The sequence below is a fragment of the Lissotriton vulgaris genome, chromosome 3_1 (assembly GCF_964263255.1).
Source record: "Lissotriton vulgaris chromosome 3_1, aLisVul1.2, whole genome shotgun sequence".
Classification (NCBI taxonomy): Eukaryota; Metazoa; Chordata; class Amphibia; order Caudata; family Salamandridae; genus Lissotriton; species Lissotriton vulgaris.
In genome coordinates, this window is record NC_141689.1 from 2,123,932,274 (window position 1) to 2,123,955,751 (window position 23,478).

Sequence of the window (23,478 nt, forward strand, 5' to 3'; positions counted from 1 at the left end):
CGGACTACAGTCTACATTAGGAGAGCAAAACATTTACCCAGTTACACAAATTTTGGTGTGTATACTTAATACAATGAAAGCAATTAGAAAACAAAGAAAATATAGTTACCTCTAATATTTAGGATTCATTTTTTTTCATACATCTTAACTACCTAAATCACTAAATTAGATGAGGTTGTTGTTGTGTTTTCTAAAAACTCCAAAACTTGAAAGAGACTGTGACTACGATGTGTCTGGTGGCACACTGAACTAATGCATCCACTGCAGGAAACTGTACTTGACACATGGTTACAGGTTTCAATATTGAAAGGCATGCTTAGACTTTCGTTATTCCGAGGCCAATAAACTGATTACTACTGAGTCGGGTAACACATCTGTGAACTGGCGCCAAGAAACCTACGGGTTAATAATGTGTGCCTCAAAATGCATGTTATGTCAACACCACCTGATTCGGCTTCAGCCTCGTACTATTATGCACAAAGGGCAAATTTCCCTGTACTGTTGCCTTGTAACCTTGCATGATTGTAATAGGGTAGACACCATGACCATGTTACATATTGACAATGTTTTTTTTAAGAGCAGTCCAGTCCTGAAACCAGAAACAAACCCTTCACAGAATGAGAATGATCAGAATAAGAGTAATAGCAAATCTCACAGCTAAAAGTGAAAGAATTACATTTTCTGAAACGAAGACACCTGAGCTACACAACAGGTTACTGTTCTCCAACTGTGGGGCGCAAGCCTCTGGTGGGTCACGAAAGTCCAATCAATTAATAAAGAGGTCTTTCAATTCTGTATTTATCTGGTCATCTTTGCTGCACTTCAAAGACAGAGGTCAAATGTCAAGGTATGTCTTATGAGAAATTGTTTTTTGTTAGACCTGTCAGCCTTAGGGTGGTCTTCCTGCCAACTTTTTGCCTTCCTCCTCCCGTTTTGTGCTGATCTAGTTTTTGCTGGCCTTAGGACTCTGTGCACTTTACCACTGATAACCAGTGCTAAAATGTTTGCGCTCTCTCCTCTAAACATGATAACATTGGTTTATACCCAATTGGTATACTTAATTTACTTGTACGTCCCTAGTAAAGTGGCACCACAGTTGCCCAGGGCCCATAAGTTCAAATGCTACTAGTGGGACTGCGATATATGCATAGGGGTCCCAGACCAGACACAGAATTATTGACACATTTTTTTTTTTTTACACATTTTTTTTCCAATATTTGATAGAAATTTGATCCAAACAATGAACATGTACAGTGTTTTTATTTTCACTGCACACTTATTACCATTCAATGATTAGTAGATATGTACCAAAGCAATTGTGTATACAAATTTCAATACGCCCACATAGGGAAGGGAAAGGGGTGCAGGGAAAAATTTAAGATAGTTGTACATCACTAGTCATAAATTACTCATATACATACAGATTCACGAATACAATTAATAAGTGCTGATTGGTCCCCACAAGAGAGGCCAAACAAAGAATGAGCATAAATCAGAACAATTTCATAGCAAAAAAACTCCTAATCTGCTGTATAAATCATGCTATTGTTAGGAGTTGATGGTGTAGATAGCAGTCTACGTTTCGACCCTGAAGTTGTAGGATAGTAGATCCGTACTGCACGGGTCTTCGTCAGGACGTGAAGAGGGGGGGCAGGGGCAGATTCCTAGATTTAATAAAACGGAAAACTAGTTACTCAAAACGGTCTCACTAGAGTCCCGAAAAACATAACGGAAAACCGCCCGTTATATTAAATTAAATATTACTAAAAAGATTTGACTAAAAAGGACAAAGGGAAAAAAGAGGATTATACTAGAGGTGAGCCGCATGGTGCACGCAAAACATTACCTGTTGAAATGGCAGGGCGGGTGTTGTCGAGTGTGGCCAGAAAGACGTGGTCCGTGGACAATCTATATAAGTAAGAGAGTCTGATGTAATTCATACACAAATATATGAAGGACCAGCCCAAATGTTGTTCAGTAAATGACCGTTAAAAGGTTAATTACCTGTAGCATTGAATGGTTGGTTAAAAGGTAGGTACTCAATCCGCTATCCGTATCTAAAGGACCGGGAAGAAATAATAATGGGGGCCAGTCATTTATTTGGACTTGAAATTATGAAAGAAATACCCCTTCTACACAGGATTATCAGTATTACCGAGGCTTACCTCGTCATTCAAGATAGCGGGATTAAAGAAACGTATCTGTCGTGCTCCTCCGTCAAGTGGGAAGGGGTGTGAGCATTCAAGGCTCAAAAGCGGAGCGATCCGTTGTCATTATCTGTAATGTTGGAGAGTAAAGGCCGGTCATATATGGGGACACAAGTGCGGTGAAATCAAACACGCCCGCACACACCGCCTGGTAGGAAACTCACCCGAAGGGATCATGATTGTAGTTTTACGGAGGGTTCAGGCCGGCATCTCTGCGCGTCTCCTGTAACCAGGAAGTGCTGCCACGGGTAACACGAGGAGTTTACAAACCTCGGTGGCTGTAAGTGAAGAAAGACTACAGTTGCTGTGGTTGCTAGGTGAACACAAGACTCGCGGGATAGAATTGTAGTAGGATTTTGGGTACATTTCTGAACAAAGGGGGCATGCACCATCTACATGTTGTGAGATATGTGATGTATCTATTTACAATATATAAATTATTTCTCAGCAAATGGGCCAGAGTAGCATAACCATAATCATTACAAAGCGCGAACCTATCGGACAGGGCGGTCAAGGCGCATGATAACTAATGAAGGTTCATTTCTCACATGAAAGACATCACAAACGTTTGGGAACATAACAATGGCAGTAGATAATCATGTCGGCTAAATTTGCGTGAACCTACCACATGGTGGTTAAACGCACAATAACCATGGACTATTAGACACTCAAAGGGTTGCCAGTTGAGCAAAACTGCTCTCAGATTCATTCAAACCCATGTGTACAGAATCAAAAAATCGGATCCATTTGATCTCCTTGACATTTAGGATGGGTTCTATATTACCCCCCCTGGGACCCAGTTTAACCTGTTCCACTACAATCCACTTAAGGCTTTCAGGGGAGTGATTCTTTTCATTACAATGATCAACAAGGGGCGCTCCTTCGACCTTGCACCTTACGCGGCTGCAGTGTTGCAAAAAAAAAAAACACCTTAGCACGTTGCTGTGTTTGTCCCACATAGATTAAATCACAGGGACATGTTATACAGTACACCACATTAGTGGAATTGCAGTTTGTGTGTGAATTAAGTGGAACACGTTGTTGCTTGTAAGAAAATTCTTTGGTTTGAATCGTCGCTGGACAGGCCTTACAGGAACCACATCGGTAGTGACCCACGATGGGAGGTAGATTCCACATAGAAGGTTCATTTTTGGTGTTAAGGAATGAGCACACCACGTGATCCCGGATATTCTTTGCCTTCTTAAAGGAATGAAGGGGTAGGCAATTGGTATCAAGATCCTCGGAGATCAAATTCCAATATTTGTTAATAGTTTTTTTATCACATTACTTTTAGTTAAAAAAGTGGTTACGCAGATAAGGCGTTGTTCGTTACTGCTAAATTGCTCACTGGGTTGCAGTAAAACTTCTCGGGATTGAACCACGATCTCTTTCTGGCTCTCTTGGTCAAACGTCTCGGGTATCCACGTTCCAGTAGTCGGTCCATGAGTATTGCCGATTGCTCCATATAGTCCTCTTTTTTGCTACAATTGCGGCGAATTCGTAGAAATTGGCCGAACGGCAAGTTGTCACGAAGGCCTCTCGGGTGATGACTAGAATATAGGAGTAGGGAGTTCCTCTCCGCTGGCTTCCTGAAAAGGGTTGTGTGAAGGATCTCATCCTCTACAAAAATAGTAAGGTCCAAAAAATCAATAGATTTTTTATCAAACTGGAAGCTAAATTGGATATCTGGTGACCTACCATTGAGCCAAGCGAAAAAGTTGGTAATTTCATCTTCAGTTCCGGCCCAGATTAAAATGATGTCGTCAATATACCTCATCCACATGTGTATCTTTGATCTGAAAGGGTTGACATCATTGAGTACGAACATATCTTCATACATGGACATAGAGATTATGGCCAAGTCTGGGGCAAAAGCCGCCCCCATCGCGACCCCCTTGGTCTGGAGGTAAAAACAATTCCGGAAAATGAAAAAATTTCGCATCATAGCAATTTTAAGTAGTAAGATGATGAAAGATGTGGGGACCCGAGAGGGTGCCTCACGCTTATCTAGCGCAATTGTCATTGCCACCAATGCTTCCTCTTGGGGTATGCTTGTGTAAAGTGACACAATGTCACATGTCGCCAAAAGTTCTTGTTGTGAGTCATATGGACGTCCGTCTATCATGTTGATGGTGTGTGTAGTATCCCGTAAGTATGTCGTGGTCTCTTCGGCCAAGGGTTTCAGAAAAGAATCTATGTATCTACATAGTGGTTCCAAAAGTGAACCACACCCAGATACTATTGGTCGTCCTGGGGGCTTGTGAAGATCCTTGTGTACTTTCGGTAAGGTATAAATAGTAGGGAGCCGTGGGTTCTTTTGGTTTAAGTACTGAAACTCCTGTTCGGATAGGAAGCCTTGTTCCATGCCCTCCTTTGTGACTCTCAGGATCTCAGCTGCTAGGTCTTTGAATGGGTCACCGCCCAATTTTTTGTAGCTGATCCCATCCTCCAACTGCCTCATGATTTCCCTCGTGTAGTTGTCCAGATCCTGGACGACGATAGCACCGCCCTTATCTGCGGGTTTCACTACCACTTCCGTGTTGTTTCTTATTGATGTTAGGGCAAGTTTCTCAGCTCTACTGGTATTATACTTGACAAATTTCTTGTCATCCAAGATTTTCTCCACGTCACGTAGGACTAAACTTTCATAAGCCAGGATGCGCTGAGTCATAGCATAGGTTGGTGGTACAAAGCTAGATGGTACCTTCAAATTTGTAGTTGACGAGGGCTGTTGGAAAGGTTTATCCTTAAAAAAAGTGGGACTGCAGCACTGATTGTGCCACAGACTTAAGTAGCCCTTCAACATGTATTAGGCCAGCATGTGTGGAGCCTGTGGATGCAGTTTTAAACTGCCATTTTGACCTGGCAAAATAAACCTTTCGCCAGGTCCAAATCTTTCTTTATAATGCATATGTCATCCCTAGGGTAGGTCCTGGATAGCCCAGTGGGCAGGGTGCACCACATTTAAAAAGTGAGACATGTACTTTTCTGTTATACATGTCCTGTTGGTGAACATGTTCCACTACTGCAAGGCCTTCCTCTCTCACAGACTAACATTAATTACCTTATTACATTTTATAAGTGTAATTTCCAAATGGTAATAGGTAACCAGTTCATGTTTAGTGTCTGTGGAATCACAATTTAAAATCCTAACTTATAGTGAATTCAGATTTTAAATTGACCAGCTGACAGTTGAGCTTTGTGTATGCCTCCTAGACAGTCACACACAATAGGGATCTTAGGTGTGCGTGGATGGTCCATCACTGGCAAGATGAGAGGGAGGAGCTGGGCACAGCCCCACTAACACTTGAATAGGATGTGTCCTTCCACCAAACAAAGGGCTGCATGCCCACTGTAGCAAGGGTCGAGCCAGGACAGGGAAGGCAGGATGCTTGGGGATTTCAAAGGAAAACCTCTAAAAGCTCCTCCCCCCATTTTCAAAGGCACAACTGGGTATAAATATTGGACTAAAGAAACTACCACTTGAGTACACTTCTGGGCCTGTGGATACTTTGCTAGGAAGAAGGACTGCTGCTCTGTCGGACGGTTGCACTAAAACAACTGCTGCTCCCCTGTGCTGACCTTTTGCACTACCACATGGGGAAGAGGAACTGGACCTGCAACTTCATCTTGAACCCAGACCCAGGGTGATTTCAAGGGCTAGTCTGCTGTCCTCTCCATCTGAGCCTCATGGACATAAACGGTTCACCAACCAGCTCCTGCACCCAGCTGCAGTGTTTTCCTGACCCTCCCACCACCATCTGAGGATTTTTGTATGGTGTTTTCACTGTTTTACTGCTGCACAAATATGTTATATCTTGGCTCTAAGTTAAGCCTGATTGCTCTGGGCCAAACTACCAGGGAGTTAAGCACAAGTTGATTTGGGGTTTGCTAGTGCCTTACACCGACAAGGTTTGTAGATACTGCTTGACCAGGGCCCACACACCAGTAAACCAGTAACCCAATTTCTTACACTGTCCAGCTTGTAGCATAGGGATTGGTTTTTGCAAACTCCTCTCACTTTGCAGTCATATAAAGTAAAGGGAATTATGTGACAGTTTAGCTATGGTACAGGGCGTGTTAAAGGAAAGGCTGTAGGATGCCATTTTTTGTAACCCACAACGGAATGTAAATACCCGTAAATTAACTATACACATTCAGCAGTTAGGAACGCAAAAATGAAGAACATTTTCTTAATTCTGAAGTGTGATGGAAAGAAAGATTTAACCCTTTGGGTGCTCAGTTTGGCCGGGAGCCGTTCTGAGCCACGGGCTCGCGGGCTCAGCACGGCTGCCAGCCGTCCTGACAGAGGGCACCGGAAATCCCTCTGGTGCGGGCACCAGAGAGATTTTTTTTCTCCAGTACAGCCTCAGGAGCTGGGGGAAGAGCTTCCCCAGCTCCCCAGGCTGTTTATGTGGTTTTGTGAAATAACAATCAGTGCGCACGTCGCCATGCCGTCATTTCATAGAAACTGAAATGAGCCAATAGGCTCATTTCACTTTCACTTTCCACGTGCTCAAGGGGCTACCTCAGGCCCCTGAGCACGTAGAATGTCAGGAGAGGTATCGTTAGAAAGGGGAGAATCTCCCCTTTCCACTGGTTCCCTAGAGGATTCCTGCTTGGGGATCGCACCACACCGAAATCCTTTTTTTTTTTTTAAATCCCACAACCTCCCCACAGAAATTTGAGAAAAAAGCGGTTTTTTCAGCTACATTTGAGGTTTGCAGGGGATTCTGGGTAGGAAAACGTTGGGGGAGAGGGGAGTTGTCCATGCAAGCCATACCTCCCTGGACTGGCCCTGGTGTCTAGTTTGCAGAAATGTGTTGGTTTGGTAGGAGCCCGGGTCCAAAAACCCAGGTGACCCCAATGCAAAACCAGGTCGTTTTGCGATAGGTAATTTTTATATCTCCACAATACGTTTTGGGCCCTTCCCAGCCGCCCCGACTTGGCCCACCCACACGAGTGAGGTACCATTTTTATCGGGAGACTTAGGGGAACACAGGATTGTAGAGCAAATGTTATTACCTATTGAATTTCTTTGTATTTCAGACTTCCAAATGTAAGACAATGTGTAAAAAAGAACTAACTATGAAAAATGACCTGTAATTCACACGCTAGTATGGGCACCCACAATTTCAAGATGTGCAAAGAGCTACTGTTTCTAAACTCTATACTTTGTTCCCATTTCGGAAATACATAGGTGTCTTTGATACCTATTTTTCACTCTTTATATTTTACCAAATGATTTGCCACATACCTGGTACACAATGAAAAACCATTGCAAGACGCTGCTCAGTTATTGGCACTGGGTTCCTCGGATTCTTGGTGAACCTACAAGTCCTATATATCCCCTCAACCAGAAGGGTCCAGCGGATGTAGCGGTATAATGCTTTAAAAATTTGCCAATTTTAAAAGTAGTTACCGGTGAAAGCGTTGGCACAAATGGCTATTTTTTTTAACTGATTTTCAATTTTTCCTATTTTTAACTGTTAGTTTCTATAAAAATAACTTGAAGGATCTGCACAAATGACATCTTGCTAAATCCAGGATTTTGTCTACTTTTCAGAAATGTATAGCATTCCGGGATCCATTATTGCTTTCACACCCATTTCTACAATTAACTGGAAGGAGTTTGAAAGCACAAAAAGTAGCAAAAATAGGCTATGTCCGGTAAAATGCCAAAACTGTGTAAATAATTTTGGTTTTGTGACAAAAGTCTGCTTGTCCCTGAAAGCTGTGAAGATGGTGCTTTTAGCACCACAAACCCTATGTGTGTAGCATTTGCAGGGAAAAAAACAGATGCTTTCTTCTGCAGCACTTTTTCCCCAATGTAAAAAAAAACTAAATTTGCTGTATTTTGGCTAATTTCCGGATCCCCTCCAGGGGATTCCACAAACCCTGGGTACCTTTAAAATCACCATGATGTTGGTAGAAAAGGACGCAAATTTGGTGTGGATACCTTATGTGGACAAAAAGTTACAGGGGCTTAAGCGCAAACTACTCCAAATAGCCAAAAAAAGGCTTTGCACAAGGGGGGAAAAGGCCTAGCAGCGAAGGGGTTAAATAGGATCAAAACAATCAAGACACTTGAATTGGTGATGGGCAAATGATAAATATTCACTGAAACTGAATTTCCACACATTATCATTTGTGTGCCATATAGTTTCATTAGTTAAACTGTATGTCTGTACAAATTAGTGGCTATTTCAATGGAAAATAACGCTGCCCGTAAAGGACGTTACCCACACTTGCGTACCACACGATGCTTTAATTAAATTAAAAAATAATGCCAGACTTATGTCCATTAATGCTAGGTGGGTTGTGAATGTTTGTCATTCTGAACATTGGGTTGTGTTTCTAAATAAGTGTGGAAACCACTGCAATAGAAATCACAGAATTGCATTATGAATCCTAGAAAGAAAACTTGGGCCATAGCAAGATAAAAAAGGTTTGCCTGAACATTGGCTGTGAATTAATATCACAGAATTTCTATTCCCGTTTGAACATGAGTTTCACTGGACTTGGTACGGGTAACAAGAAAGCGAGGAAAGACTGACTGCAGAAATTTGTTGACTTGAAATGACAAAGAAAGTCAGTGAATTCCACTGAAAATGCTTGGAGAGCTAGGATGGTGTTAAAGATGGCTAGTGTCACCACTGTTAATATTTCTGTAATTAGAGTATTCTGGTGGTAGTGTATCACAACACAAGAAATCCAGACCAGGCGACTCTTTACTCTGCAAATGTGTCACTAGTAGCCACAGCCTTGATTGGCAGATTCTTTCATACAGGGCACACTAGATTGTGATAGCTTCTAACTACTTATCTACACTTAAGAAAGTCATGGTGATTGTAAGGAAAGGATTCTTTTTGCATGATAACCCTACATTTTTGGGAATGATGCACCTGGTTTTTAGACTCCGAAATGCACTGGGACCTGCTGATCAGCCCCAGTGCAGTACGTGTGCTCTAACAGGAGGTGTGAATGGCTCTCAAGAAAGAGGAACAAAAGGTCTGCTAGAGGGAGGAGGTGTGATCTTCCGCTGACATGGTGATCCAAGGGCTGTGGCCACAGATAGTCCAGCTTCAAAGAGACTACCACTTCTGATGAGTAAGTTACAATGTATCTGGTAGAGACATATTCTAGTTGTAGATTCCTTACCTTTAAAAATTTCCCCCAGGTGTCAGTCTGGATCCGGAGATTTTTCTTTAGTAATACCCCTGCACGTTGGTAGCTGGCGTTGGTCAGCTCCATGTCAGTCGTCAGCCTCATGCATGCCGGAAATATCGCAGGACCTACATAGACGCCGACCGGGGATGCTGACGTCAGTTCTTAACACAACTTTCCGTGCCAGAAGCACAGAGCCATGAAAGACACTGACCATTGGGGAGTCAAAACTGGGCCCTGTACGGGAGTCCCTATCCCTAGAAATCAGTTTGCAGAGTGAGGAGGATGGGTGGGGCGGTAAGGTATCTACAACTAGAATATGTCTCTACCATATATATTGTTACCAAAGGTAAGTAACTTACTTATCTGATATAGATTTCTAGTTGTAGAATAGATACCCCAGCAATACCAACCCAGGGGGAGGGTCTGCAAACCAAGATCACCCGAGGGAGTCCTCGAAGACCGAAAAGGCAAATTACCCAACTCTCTGGACTTGGTTGTCCAGGCAGTAGTGTCTGGTAAGTGTGTGCAGAGATGCCCACGTTCCCACCTGAGGGAAATCCAGGACTGGGACTCCACATGCCAACACAGTGGTTACTGTTGTTGCTCTAGTAGAGTGGCCACGTAAACCCACGGGAGGTTGCTTCTTTGCCAATGGGTAGCACAATTTAATGAAGAGGACAATCCATTGAGAGATGGTCCTTTTCTACACTGCCCGACCTTTCTTGGCACCCACGTAGCCAATGAAGAGTTGATAGTCCACCCAGAAGTCTTCGGTACAGTCCAGATAGAAAGACAACGCATGTTTTGGGTCCAGGCGGTGGAGTCTCTTCTCTTCCTTGGAGGGATGCGGGGGCAGATAAAAGGTTGGCAGTGCAATGGATTGTCCTACTTTAGGGAAGAACAAAGCTTTTGTTCGAAGCACCACTTTATCAGGATGGACAGACAGATAGGAGGCTTGGATGGTAGAGCCTGGAGCTCGCTAACTCTGCGAGCAGAGATGATGGCAATTAAGAAAGCAGTCTTTAGGGTTAGAAGCCAGAGGGGGCAATTATGAAGAGGCCCGAAGGAGCACACACAAGAAAAATCAAGACCAAATTTAAATCTCTTTGAGGCATTATGAAAGGAGACAGAGGAAACAAGTGAGATACGCCTTTAAGAAACCTATTGACAATTGGAGATTTGAACAAAGGCGGCTGATCTGTAAGTCTTAGACATGCATAGCCGAAAGATAACCCTTTAGAATGCCCAAAGCAGAACTATGCCCGGCCAAAGAAAGAATGTACAATAGAACCTCCCAAAGAGAGGCAGAAAGAGGATCAACAGCCTTTGCTGTGCACCATGCCACAAATGTGTTCCATCTACAGGCGTATACCATTTTTGTGGTGGGATGCCAGGCTGCCAAAATGACATCACAGACTTTGGTTGGAAAGTCGAATGCGGTCAACTGCCATGCTCAATCTCTTTGCAGAGAGGTGGAGAATGGACAGGTTTGAGCGATGAACCATCCCCTGCTGCTGCAACAGATCCTCTCGAAGGGGCAGTCTGATCGGAGGATCGATGGCCATGCTCAGAAGGTTGGAATACTAGATTCTTTGTGCCCAATCAGGAGCCAAAAGAATGACTTGTGCCCAGTCGTGTGTAATCTTCTTGAGCACTCTGGGCAGACGTGGTAAAGGCGGAAAGGGGTAGAGGAGGACAAAGCTCCACTCGTAATGAAAAGAATAGCCGAGCGAGCACTGCCATGGAACCTCCAAGCATGCAATACTGCTGACATCGCGCATTCTTTCTTTTTGGAGGCAAACAGATTTAACCAAGGTTCTCCCCACCGCTGAAAGAGACCTTGCTCCACCTCCGGATAGAGACACCATTTGTGATCAAGCAGACACCGATGGCTGAATTTGTCCGCTCGGACGTTCAGAAAACCCGCCAGGTGGTGAACCACCAGGGATATGCTCTGATGTTACAGCCATGTCCAGAGGTGGAGAGCCTCCTGACAAAGGGTCCACAACCCCACCTGCCCTGTTTGTTGCAGTATCACTTGTCAGTGGTGTTGTCCCTGAACACCTGCACTACTTTCCCTTTGAGTGAGGGAAGGAATGCCTTCAGTATTAGTCTTGATCACCCGGAACTTCAAAAGTTTGATATGGAGACGGGTCTCCGCTGGAGACCAGAAGCTTCTGATCTTCCGCCTCTCCCAGGTGGCCGCCCCATTCCTGGAGTGACGCATCCATCACCACTGTCAGATCTGATTGGTGAAGGGAGAGGGATCTGCCTCTGACCCAAGTATGGTTCGCCAGCCACCACTGCAGTTGCTGCGCAGTTCCCTGTTATATCTGGACATAGTGGGAAAGATTCACCTGATGCTGCGCGCACTGTAACTTCAGGTCCCATTAAAGAGCCTGCTTATGCCGTATGGCATGATCCACCAGCAGGATGCAGGAGGCCATGGAGGTCCAGCAGCCTCAAAGTCATTCCACGGAAATTCAAGATAGAGGCTGAAACATCTGTATCATTTCTCAAATATCCCGGACTCGCTGCTCTGGAGGATAGGCCCGAAACTGCACAGTGTCCAGATTCGCTCTGATAAAAGGGAGCGTCTGAGAGGGAGTCAGGTGGGACTTCAGCACTTTGATAGTGAACTCCAGCGAGTACAGGAGGTCTGCTGTTGTCTCGAGGTGGGAGACAACGGCCTGCGGCAAGCCCCCCTTCAACAGCCAGTCATCAAGTTAGGGGAACACTGGTGCCCCTGATCTGCACAGATGAGCTGCGACCACTGCTGTCACTTTCGGGAACACCCATGGGGCACTGGTAAGGCCAAAGGGGAGCACGGTGAACTGAAAGTTCTTGTGGCCCACAACGAACTGAAAGTAATGTCTGTGGGCAGGCAGGATGGAGATATGGGAATAAGCATCCTGCAAGTCCATTGCTACCATCCAGTCTCCTGTGACTAGGGCAGAAAGTACATGGGCCAAAGTGAGCAGTTTGAACTTCTGCTTCCGAAGGAAGAAGTTGAGGGTCCGGAGGTCTAGGATAAGACGCAGGCCTTTGTCCTTTTTGGGCACCAGACAGTAGCGGGAATGAGAACCACAACCTACTTCTGGACCCTCTCTATAGCCCCCTTGGCCAAGAGAGCCATAACGTTTTCGCGGAGAAGAGTCAAAGGATCCTCTGACATATGGTTGTAGGGAGTTGGCATGGAGGGAGGTGTAGTCTCGAAGGGGAGGGAGTAGCCCTACCGGACTATCAGCAGAACCTACCGGTCCGAAGTGATGGACTGCCAGTGGAGGAGGTGATGGCGAATCCTGCCTCTGACTGGCCGATGATGGGCCTGAAACGTTGCACTAGGAAGGTTTGAAGACAGTGGCAGAAGGGGAAAGGGTGGACTGGCGCCAGCTGGGTCCGACGTCCGCAGCCATGCAGAGGCTGGATAGCTTGCATTATTCGGTGGCTGGGCTGGACAGGACGTGGCTGGGTCCCCTTCCATAGCCAAAAAAGGCCCAAAGGCAGACTGAGGGGGGCGGATTGTAGCCATGAGGCCCAAGGATCTGACCGTAGCCTGAGATTTCTTGAAGCGCTCAAGCGCCGAATCTGCCTGCTTGCCGAAAAGGTGAGAGCCATCAAAGGGAATGTCCATCAGAATAGATTGGATATCCCCTGAAAAGCCATAAGTCCTCAACAAGGCGTAGCATTGTAGTGCTACCGACGAGGCAACTGTTCTGACTGGTGAGTCGTCGGTGTCTAGTCCACAATGAATGGTGAATTTTGCTGTGTCTCTCCCATCCGCAACTGCCTGGGAGAGAACAGCCCATGCCTCCTCCGGGCACTGAGGCAGCAACTGCGCAATCGTATCCCAGATGGTATGGGAGTATCGGCCCAAAAGGCAAGCAGTATTCACTGCCGCAATGCCAAGCTGGAGGTAGAAAACATCTTCTCTCCAAGATTGTCCAGCTTCCTGGATTCCCTATCAGGGGGAGCAGAAATAAATTTGCCTTTGGAAGAGGAGGCTTGTACAACCAAGCTCTCTGGGGAAGGATGTTATGTAAGGAACGCTAGGTCACCTGGAGCAGGGCCATCGCAGTGGGCGATTGTCCTGTGCAAAGGAGCCCTGTGCTGGGCCTGGGCCAAGTGCCCAGAAGGACATCAGTGAGGGCTTCATTAAAAGGCAAAAGAGGTTCGGAGGTTGAAGCTGCATGCTGAAGCACCTCTGTCAGGAGGTTAGTGCTGACTGCCACCGAATGCAGCTCAAGGTCAAGGACCTCAACTGTCCTTCTCGCCAGCATTGCTTAAGATGCCCCACTCATCCATAGGCATGGTACAGGAAGAAAGCAAGCCAGTGTCAGGGGAAGTGTCCAACCCACTGGCCTCACCCAGGTTTATCCGCCAGTCCATGGGGTCTTCAAGCTGGTCAGTTAAAGGGTCCAGCGGCCACTCCCAGTCCTCTTCATCAACGCTAGGGACTAAATCAACACCGGGGACGAACACAAGGACAAACTTGCCCTCCAGCATTGGAACCAATGCCGATTGACGCTGGTCCAGCTCTGTGTCCAAGTCAGAGACGAGGATGGGGTCGATGCGGACCGGGGCACGTCGGCATCGGGAACCTCTTTGCTGGGAACAACGTCGGGGAAGGTTGAGGTGGAACGACCAATGTCGATCCGGATCAGGGAACTAATCCACGGGGGCCCTCTGGATCCAGTGGCGCACCAGCTGAGACAGACTGACCAAAGAGGAGTTACAGGGCCTCAAAAAATTGTCGCAATCGGACAGGAGATGCTCCTGGAAAAATGGGGTGTTATGGAGTTGTCTCAGAACGAGGCTCAGAGGACGGAAGCCTAGAGCGACGATGCTCTGTGTCCCATGTTTCGTCGGCCCATGGACAAGGGGGGTTGCGGGGGGGGGTTGGGGGGAGTCGAAGATCGACTATATTTTTGTGCTTACCTGAACATTTTGAAAAGTTTGAATGGGATGAGGTGTGCGGGCTCTGCAACCGTTCTCAGGACCTTCCTCTCGTTCGAGAACGGGAGTGACATGGATCCAAGCGCCGGGCCTCCAACAGCTTTCAAGACCGCACCTGCAAAGCCTTCAGATTCATGGCCCGGCACTCGGAGAATGACTTCGGGTGATGGTTGTGCTCCAAGCACCAGAGGCACACGAGGTGCGGATCCATCGCGTCATCATCCAATGACAGGATCCACAGGGCTTGAATCCAGTCGCAGAAAGTTTTTCAAGAGGTGTGACTGATAATACTGGGCAAACCACAGAGGTTTGCCCACAGCTATCTCCCAGTAAAGAAGGATCCTAACACTGTTTACATCATGTAAAAGTGCAAGGGGTTGCCCCATTGGTTGGGGAGTCCTTCCCCACATACAAATTTGAACTTGCCATAAAAGTGGCACCCTTGGCTACCAGCCTCAAAGCACTGCTGGACAAGAGAAGAAAGACTGCACCTGCAGAACCTCTGGACCTCACAAATAAAGGCTGCAACGAGAAAGACTGCACCTGCTGAACTAAGACTGGACTTCTGAAAGAGAAGGGCTGCTCCTGCTGTAGACTTTGTGGAGAAAGGCACCAAGGGTTGGACCTGCTCCCACTTTTGCCGAGGACCAGCGAGTTGACTTCTAGGGCTAATTGGCTAGCCTCCTCTTAAGCTTCAGGGACGCAAAAGCTAAAGAAGCCCTGCACCTGCACAGTGCCCAGCTGCCACTGGACCTGCCCTGGGCTCCACAGGTGTAGCCCGTGAGATTGAGTCCTAACCCCCTACAGGTACTGCCTAGTACCTGGACCTTTGGCTGGTGCTCGGTGTACTTTCTAACCACAGAACAGCAACTTGAGAGCCTAAGCCAAAAGATAACATTTTTGGTCGGAGTCTGAGGCTCATAGTGCACGAGGCACATTCTGCATTCTAAATTCTTCCCTCTTGCCAGAGCAGGTAAGACTTGATTCAGGCCTAAAAGCCCCTGGGGATTTTGCTGCTAATTTGAGTATGTGTGCACTGGAAAATTACTGACTACAAATCAGAGTCGTAATGGACTCTTGAGACTCTGACTACTAGTGGGGCATACCCGGATGTTACCTATAGTGAATGGGGAATAACCATGGGTGCTAACATGAGGAGTGAGTGTAAAAAAGAATTATTAGAATTCTGTACACTTTACCCCTGTTAACCAGTAGTAAAGTGTTTTTGCTCCCCCCTCGAAATATGGTTAGACTGACTCATCCCTGATTGGCACATTTAACTTGCCTGCAAGTCCTTTTGTAGAAAATACACTCAGGATCTAGAATTTAAATTTGGGACTAAAGCATATATAGTACCATCCACCATATTGACAGTGACTTCAGGCCTACCCTGAGTAGCCTGACTGCTGCAGTATATAGAACCTGCAGTGTGACCTGTCAAAATAACCATTTTTGACAAGAGAAAACCTACCTTTTCTTCATTTTAAATATTCGTAAGTCACCCTTTTGTAGGTCTTGCAGCCCACAAGGCAGTTATTAAAAGTAGGGCATGTAGAAATGTAATCTTAATATGGCCTTACAGTGACTTGCACTTAAAAACTATTTTCTGATGGATACTCCGAACTGCAGATTTCTCACCCAGGCGCCAGATTTATCTGGAGATTTTTCTCAGTAATTCCCTCATTTGCCCACAGGTGGTGTGCCGCTCATGGTTGAGTCAGTCCCACCCCGGGAAATGACATTGCAACCACAATTGTGCACATCGAATTCAGTGTTTCTTTCTTTCCAAGCCTTCCAATGCACACCCGGAGCTCGCTCCCTCGCTTCATTCACCTGAAAAAAGAACGTGTTCTAAAAGGTATTCCAGTGTGCAAGAGGCACATATCCCCTTGAAATGAAAGTACAAGTTGTAAATCCTGCAGTGACTGCCACAAACACATGTAATTGACGGACCCTTACAAGGTCTGTCTCCGGTGTCTGTCTGAGCTCCTCGCAGTAATGCAGCGACTGCATTCCAATACTTTTGAAAGTCACCCAGGACAGTAGGGCCAAACTCTATGTTGTTGAACATCATAAGAAGGCAAGCAAGACCGATCCCGGTTTAAGTCAAGGACGTGTTCTCGCTGTCGAGAGAGGTCATCATAGGACTTTTCTATAACATCGTCACATTCAAAGTCATCAGGTAAGTACAAGACAAAAAGGCATAGGAAGTCCGGACACTTATTCCCTTTTTCTCGTCACTCTCAGCAAAAGGGGCTATGCAATGTCATGGTACGCAAAAGACGGAGTCTCCAATTTCAGAATTAATTCTGGCTTTAGTCACGATCCAATACTAGTTCCCTGCCCACTGCCAAGCCACTGCTTCTTCGACAGTTATATCTCTGTCCAACAAGAAGAATCTAATCAATGTATTCTGTTGTATCTGAGGATTAGCATCAGGAAATGCCAGGCAATGTCATCTGTCAAGTCACTTTTTTGTCCAGGGGCAATATCATCATTGGTGCCATTACTTATAATTTCCTAACCTGGGGCAAACGCATTTCCATACATATCATTCTACAACACAGTCCATTATCTGTTTTCTACTGAAAATATAAGGCACATATTTATCACTATCAGATGATCAGCTTGCATTTCTCCAATTGTGAAGTTTAGCATTTCCTTTATTTGTTTACATGTAAAACGAATCTTTTGCTCTGTAAGTGGAGCCAAATTCATCTGCTCCATGTAACTTGACGGCATACTTAACCCTTCTGTTTCCATATCAATGTTGCTTCATTTATTTTAGTTTATGCATTTTGGTAAAGGAGTGCCAACTCAGAAATGTTTGCCTGAACTGTGAACGTGTATTTACCACTCTCAAGACGGATTACGAAGCTGAAACTCAGATATTAACACAAGTACAAGTTGCTCAGTACACAAAGCCCTTCGGCTACAGCACAGATGAGAGTTCCACTCTGCTCTGCCTTCCGGGTTACAGTCCCTGAATACACGGGCCAAAGCAACAACTGTAGGAAAGGTGAGAGGAAGAACGTATGTTCTCAGATACAGTCAAGGAGAATGAACATCTGGTGATTAATCTTAGTGATTTAGAAATCAGCTTATGTGTTAAAAGTATCCAAGGAAAATAAACTAAAACAAGCAAATTTGAGAAGTTGTGTCTGGTCAGTAAAGATGTCATATCAGCCTGCTCTATAGTATGCCACTGTCTGTATCATACAGAATTCCACTTAAACTATGTTCAAATTCTGTCAATTTGTTTCTATTGTTAATGAAACTAATAACTTTACGACTCAGCCTCCCTACAATGACTATGTACCTAACCTCCATCATCTCAGCTGCACCTCCAAACTATGGTCACATGTGCTACATATAGGTGCTCTTCAAGATCTTCGTTTAGTATTCAGCGACCAGGCTTCTGTTTACAAAGTACAACAGCATGGATAATTTTTGAGAGCCTGTGAAGCGAAAGGGGAAATAAACAATGCAGGGGGGGAAATAACTGCAAGGGGTTTGAGTTGCTACCGAACCTTGATATGTTGGCAGGGTTAGTGATTTCAAATATTATTCCAAAATGTATTGCTCATTTCTGTCAAATACTAAGCAACACAAAAACATGAAATTCCACCTACATTGAAAGTACTTACAGAATGACTGACTGATTTTATCAGGCTTTTGGCTACATCCCTTTTGTCATCAAAAAGTGTTAGGGAACTTTACAATCAGAACTGAAAAAAGGAGCTTACACGGTATTAGAATTTCATGTTCTTTTGTCTCAATGTATGTACAAATAGCTGAATTATCATTATTCTTCTAAAAATAAACCAACCCTATCCAATGATGGCAATATTCTATACCCGTCTCACTCTGCAGCACGACACCAACACTCACCTTTAAAATACTTCACAGTTTTCACTCTCAGTTCCAAAGTAGCATCTTCATCACAAACAAAGATTGTGCGAGGATGTTGCTGAAAAGCAGAAACAGTCCACATGTGGTTCACGCCTTCTTCTATGGCCTTGTATAAGGCAAATGCTTTATGAGCTCCTGTTATGAGAATCATGACCTAGAAAGTATGAAATTCATAAACAAAATATCTGTGAGACTTTATCACTGTGATTATTATGTACTAAGATTTTAAAAAGAATTTCAAATTTGATATCAACATTCAGAGGATGCTGGAACACAATTCCAACTGTTTCTAGCTAAGGACATTTAGAAGGATATGATTATCTGTAAATGATATCACATCATTCTTCATCTAGTCAAAGATTGCCTCAGGAGTCACCCTTTTTTGGAAGATAAGCTAGGGAGAAATCCGAAATACCACTTTTATTAAGGTAAAAATGCTGGGGGTCTTGGAGGCACATATGGTCTGAATTCCAGTCCCAGTTTCCTAACAATCATGAATACAATCTTTAACCACTGGATATAAGCGGGTTTATGCATATGCTTCCATAAACATACACATAACATAGTGTGCATTTATAAAGCCATGTGCACCACAAATTAAATCTTGGCACTGAATAACAGATGTATATTTTTACCCAACTCAATGTTCTGCATTTTATTGACCTCAGAAGGATGAATGAACCCGCCCAGATCTGAACGATGAGTTCAAATGCAGGCCCCTACAGTGGACGCATTAGTCCACTAAGCAACCAGACCCAGCCTACTGTTAAGTGCCACTTAACATATCAGGTCCCAATAATCACATAGTGTAGCAACATTAATGGATCTTGGAAAACAAACGTAAGAGTCACAGTGGTGACTAACTCCAACTGCTCAATTTAACCACTCTATTGATTAAAATAGACCAAACTGAATAAAAGATTTTAAATGATATTAGTCCAGAACAGCCATACTGCTATATTTAAATCTTTAAAAGCTCTCAGTATTATACAGAACTGTACTTGCTGCCTACTTTTTATGACAGTATTTTAATCACATAGTATTTCCAATCAAGGAGGATGGTTTGTCTATTTGCACTTTACTTATTATTTTATTTAACTGTTACCGTGGCCACTGCTCTAGTCGTAGAATCTGAAAAATATGGTTTATCATGTCCATCTAGAAAGATATTCTGCAACAATATAACTCTAAAGAAACCAATGATGAGTGTAGGTTACCAATATAAATTCATGCCTCCTTTGCAAATACCTCTGAATAGCATAATAAGTAAAAGTACAGTGTAGATCTTTAAAAGATTGAACATTTAATACTCAGCTCTGTTGTTAAGTGATATTGAATTTCTTACCTCTCTGGCATCCATCACTGTCCCCACCCCGACAGTCAATGCCATGGTTGGTACTTTGGAGAGATCACCATCAAAGTACTTTGCATTTGCCAAAATGGTATCCATTGCCAAAGTCTTTAATCTTGTCCTTGACATTAAGCTGGATCCTGGCTCATTAAAAGCAATGTGGCCATCTGGGCCAATGCCTTCACAAATACAAGACAAAAAATTAAAAATTAAAAAAAGAGAAAATCAAACTGAAAGAGTTCTAAATTATCTGAACCTAAAGCACAGCCATGCCGACCTTGGATCTCAGTGGAAAATGTTAATTCCATAAATACTGTGTACCACATTCAAACTTCAAATATTTATGTAGTAGGCCATAGATTCAATAACAAGACTCTCTCAGTTCTAGGAGACTCTTGTCTAGGGTACAGCTTGGTCTTGGCAAACTAAAAATATTGACCTATTATGCCATGTAATCGATGTTAATATAGTAGGATTGTAGTCCAAATTGCTTCCACTCACTGCTACACAAAACTATTGTTACTAAATAATTTGTTGCATTGTTGTTTCCGAAATCGGAAACCAAATATGTTCAAGGTGCTAAGGAAATAAAAATAAAAACTAGACCAAACAAGAGCTTGAAAAGGATTCTGTGATTGAGAAAAGATGTCACTTACCTATAGCAATAGTTGTCCACTTGTTATAGATTGGTGGTCATAATTTATCTGTTAAAAGCTAAACTGTGTTTGCCCAGCTTTTTCAAATGCTTACAGGAGCTTTTTATCTCAGCAATATTCTGATTGTAACCAGGCCAGAGTTTTCTGACCCCAGCAAAGGGGGCAGAATACCAAGTTGTGTCGAGCGTATTGCACCTATCGCACACAGTAATTACCAAGTGGGATAAAGTTTGAAACCTTCATTAAACTTTGGTAGGTCAAACCTTCCAGAATTATATAGGGGAAAATAGTATGACATTTACCATGACATGCGCATTTTGGTGCAATAAGAACCAAAATCCTCATGCTATTTCCCAAAAACCTGGAATAAGAGCACTCAAATTCCATGGGGAATCAGATTTTATCAGGTGCAATAAATAGCACCTACTCCTCTAGGTCACTGGTAATCAAGTCCTTAAAGAGGCATAGACGTGTAAAAATATGAAAACTTGGAAGTAATAATATAAAAAGTGTTTGGGGGTGCTTTTAGGCAGCTTGTAAAATTATTAAATAGTGTGAAATTGAAATTGTTCCTTCTTTATTCAACAAAAAGAAAGGCAGTGTAAAAACTCTATTTTGTTCATTTGTGGAACTTGGTTTGCAAAGAACTTACATGCTGCATTAAGCCCAGTAAATCAGTAGTGTTTACAAAAAAATAACAGTACTTATCATATTATGTGCCTGTATTAAAGATTCATCGGCACGGGGAGGGTTACTGAACAGAGCTTCTTCTTACCTCCAACAAATAGTTCAATTCCGCCAGCTTCTTTGATCAGCTTTTCGAATGCCTCACACTCTGTCTGCAAATCTGGGGCATTGCCATCAAGAATGTGAGCATTATTAGGGTCTATGTCGATGTGCTTGAAGAAATTGTTCCACATGTAAGAATGGTAGCTCTCAGGGTGATCTCTAGGAAGACCTAAAGACAAATGCAAGAGTAATGGGCATGACTTACAAAAATAATAAGCAAGTTAAAGTGGGACAACTGCATTTCCTGCTGAGAAAGAAATGACTTTGTATTATTTATACATTTGGGAATACATTTTATTTTACAATTTAAGAATTAAATTACTTACCAAATTACAATGTGCAGCTTATATACAAGCTGCATTGTAAAGCCCTTTTGCAGTCAACGGTAATCACAAGCAGCCATGGGTTAAATACTGAAAGCAGAGCAGTTCCATGGTCCAGGGAGATTAATCATCTATATACTATAGGATACGGTACAGTTCCTGACCTCCCCGCCCGGTACCTATACTCTCGGTTGTCGTCAGCCCGGAAGTGACGCTGCGTGAAGGTTTCCCGCTTCGTCAGAACCCAAGGAGAAAATATCTCCCTCTCGCAATGTTTTTTCGCTCCTGTGAAATTCAGTGAGCTGTCACGGGCATCAACTGTGAGTTATTCCTATTTTTCACATCTAGTGCCTCACGGAAGGGTGCGCCTTAGCGCGCACACACCACCGGAGGCCTGCCTTTCATATTATACTAGGTCCTGACGAATGCTGCACGAAATTGCATATGTAGCAGCAGAAACATATTGACCGTTTATTTTCACTAAGGACACAGGTTTCCTAATATAGAACCTAGTTTGTCCGTTTACACTGTTTTTATTGAATACGGGTTGACCTTTATTAAACGTTTTTACAGGTTTCAACCTTGTATTTTTTAATTGGCACTCACAGTTATTCTCACATTTTAGTTAGAGCACTGTCGCACTCAACACTATCCTGCTCCGCTTACCTCAGGCGTTGTAGCACGCTGGGGAGACATTCGGCCACCCCAGCGGGGACCCAATGATGAAGCATGTCACCAACTAGTGGTGAGTGAGGGTCCTTTTACAAAGAAAGAGACTTTTCTCTTTTTTTATAGGCACAACTGGGCATAGGCTGCGTCCAGTGACCGTTTTCCTTCACTGGATCCAATTTTTGGTTTATGGGGGGTATTATTAACCAAACAAACTAAAGTTATTTTTGTCACTTTATCTTTTTCACGGAGTCACTCCTTAGTTGTTTATGATCAACTGTAAACTATCTGCTGGTATGTGACTTTACAGATTTGGTGTTACATTGAGAGGTGCAACGTAGTCTAAGCCACCTTTTCCACTGTAAGAGTTAGGATGATCGATGTGTGGCTGTTCTTAGGTGACTCCGTGGTGGAGGAAAGGATGACTGGGCAGATGTTATTGAGTTTTCTGTAGTGTGATGGGAGACATTCCAATTGGGGTGGTGATCACTGAATGCCCATTTAGTTGGAGATTCAGAAGCGTATGAAGAAGTGAGCAGATCACGAGGGGGGCAAAAGTGACGTATGTGGGGATTGGTGACATGTACGTAGATGAAGTTGGGGCTGCAACCAGCCTGGTTATTGAATTCCTTGACCAGTGGTGCACAGGTAATCAATGCAAGACTAAAATTAATCATTAAGTGTACACACAGAGGGGCATTTCTGCCAAGAATGTACTAGGAATGTAAAGAAAATGTCAAACTTGACATGAAGCATCATTTTTTCAAAATAGAGCAATACATAACAAAATACATAGCGAAAGAACAAAAAGGCAAAAAAACAATCACTATAATGAAAGGGGAGCAGTTAGAGGAAAAACCTAAAGTGCAGGGAGTATCAGACAGAGCGAATCATACCGGGAAAAAGAAGAAACGGTCTGAGGATATCATATCTTGGCCAGCCAACGTTGGGCGCATCCATGCCCTTATTGATCCCCTTATCCAAAATAACTGGGTTCTACACTCATTCTGCTGATCTAAGGTGGCCTTTTCCAGGGAGTCCGTGTTAAGGAATTCATGCCATCAAACTTATAGCCGTGCTTAATAGCCAATATCGAGCCCGAACCAGTCTGGCCAGTGAGACGTCAAAGATATAAATCCCTACAGTATTGTGTGGTATTGCAGGTGAATGCCCCAATATGATTAGCTTCGGGTCCCAAAAAATGTCTACTTAAAAGAACCCATTAAATTTCCTGAAAATGTGGTCCCAACAAGCGAGTATAGATCAACCTACTGCAAAGATATGGCCTGCATTGGCACTGTCAGTGCCATATCGAAAACATTTCTGCCTTGTCGCACCGTCATGATGTATAAGCAGTGAGGCGTAAAATAGAATTCCATAATATATGTAATATGATGGGCCCTGACTCGTGCAACGTTGAGGACATTCTAAGCAAGAAAATTACT

The 23,478-nt window shown here is 43.8% G+C and overlaps 1 protein-coding gene across 2 annotated transcripts in view; it reads right to left on the minus strand.

Moving 5' to 3' along the window:
* GNPDA2 (glucosamine-6-phosphate deaminase 2) overlaps positions 1-23,478 on the minus strand; it is a 123,658-nt gene that overhangs the window by 3,360 nt on the left and 96,820 nt on the right. For both annotated transcript variants that reach the window (XM_086962695.1, XM_086962697.1), the window contains 3 exons: positions 21,028-21,210; positions 19,591-19,775; positions 18,225-18,399 (listed from right to left, as the gene is read on the minus strand). In XM_086962695.1, coding sequence (XP_086818821.1) covers positions 18,225-18,399; positions 19,591-19,775; positions 21,028-21,210 — 543 coding nt within the window. The remainder of the gene's footprint in view (positions 1-18,224; positions 18,400-19,590; positions 19,776-21,027; positions 21,211-23,478) is intronic.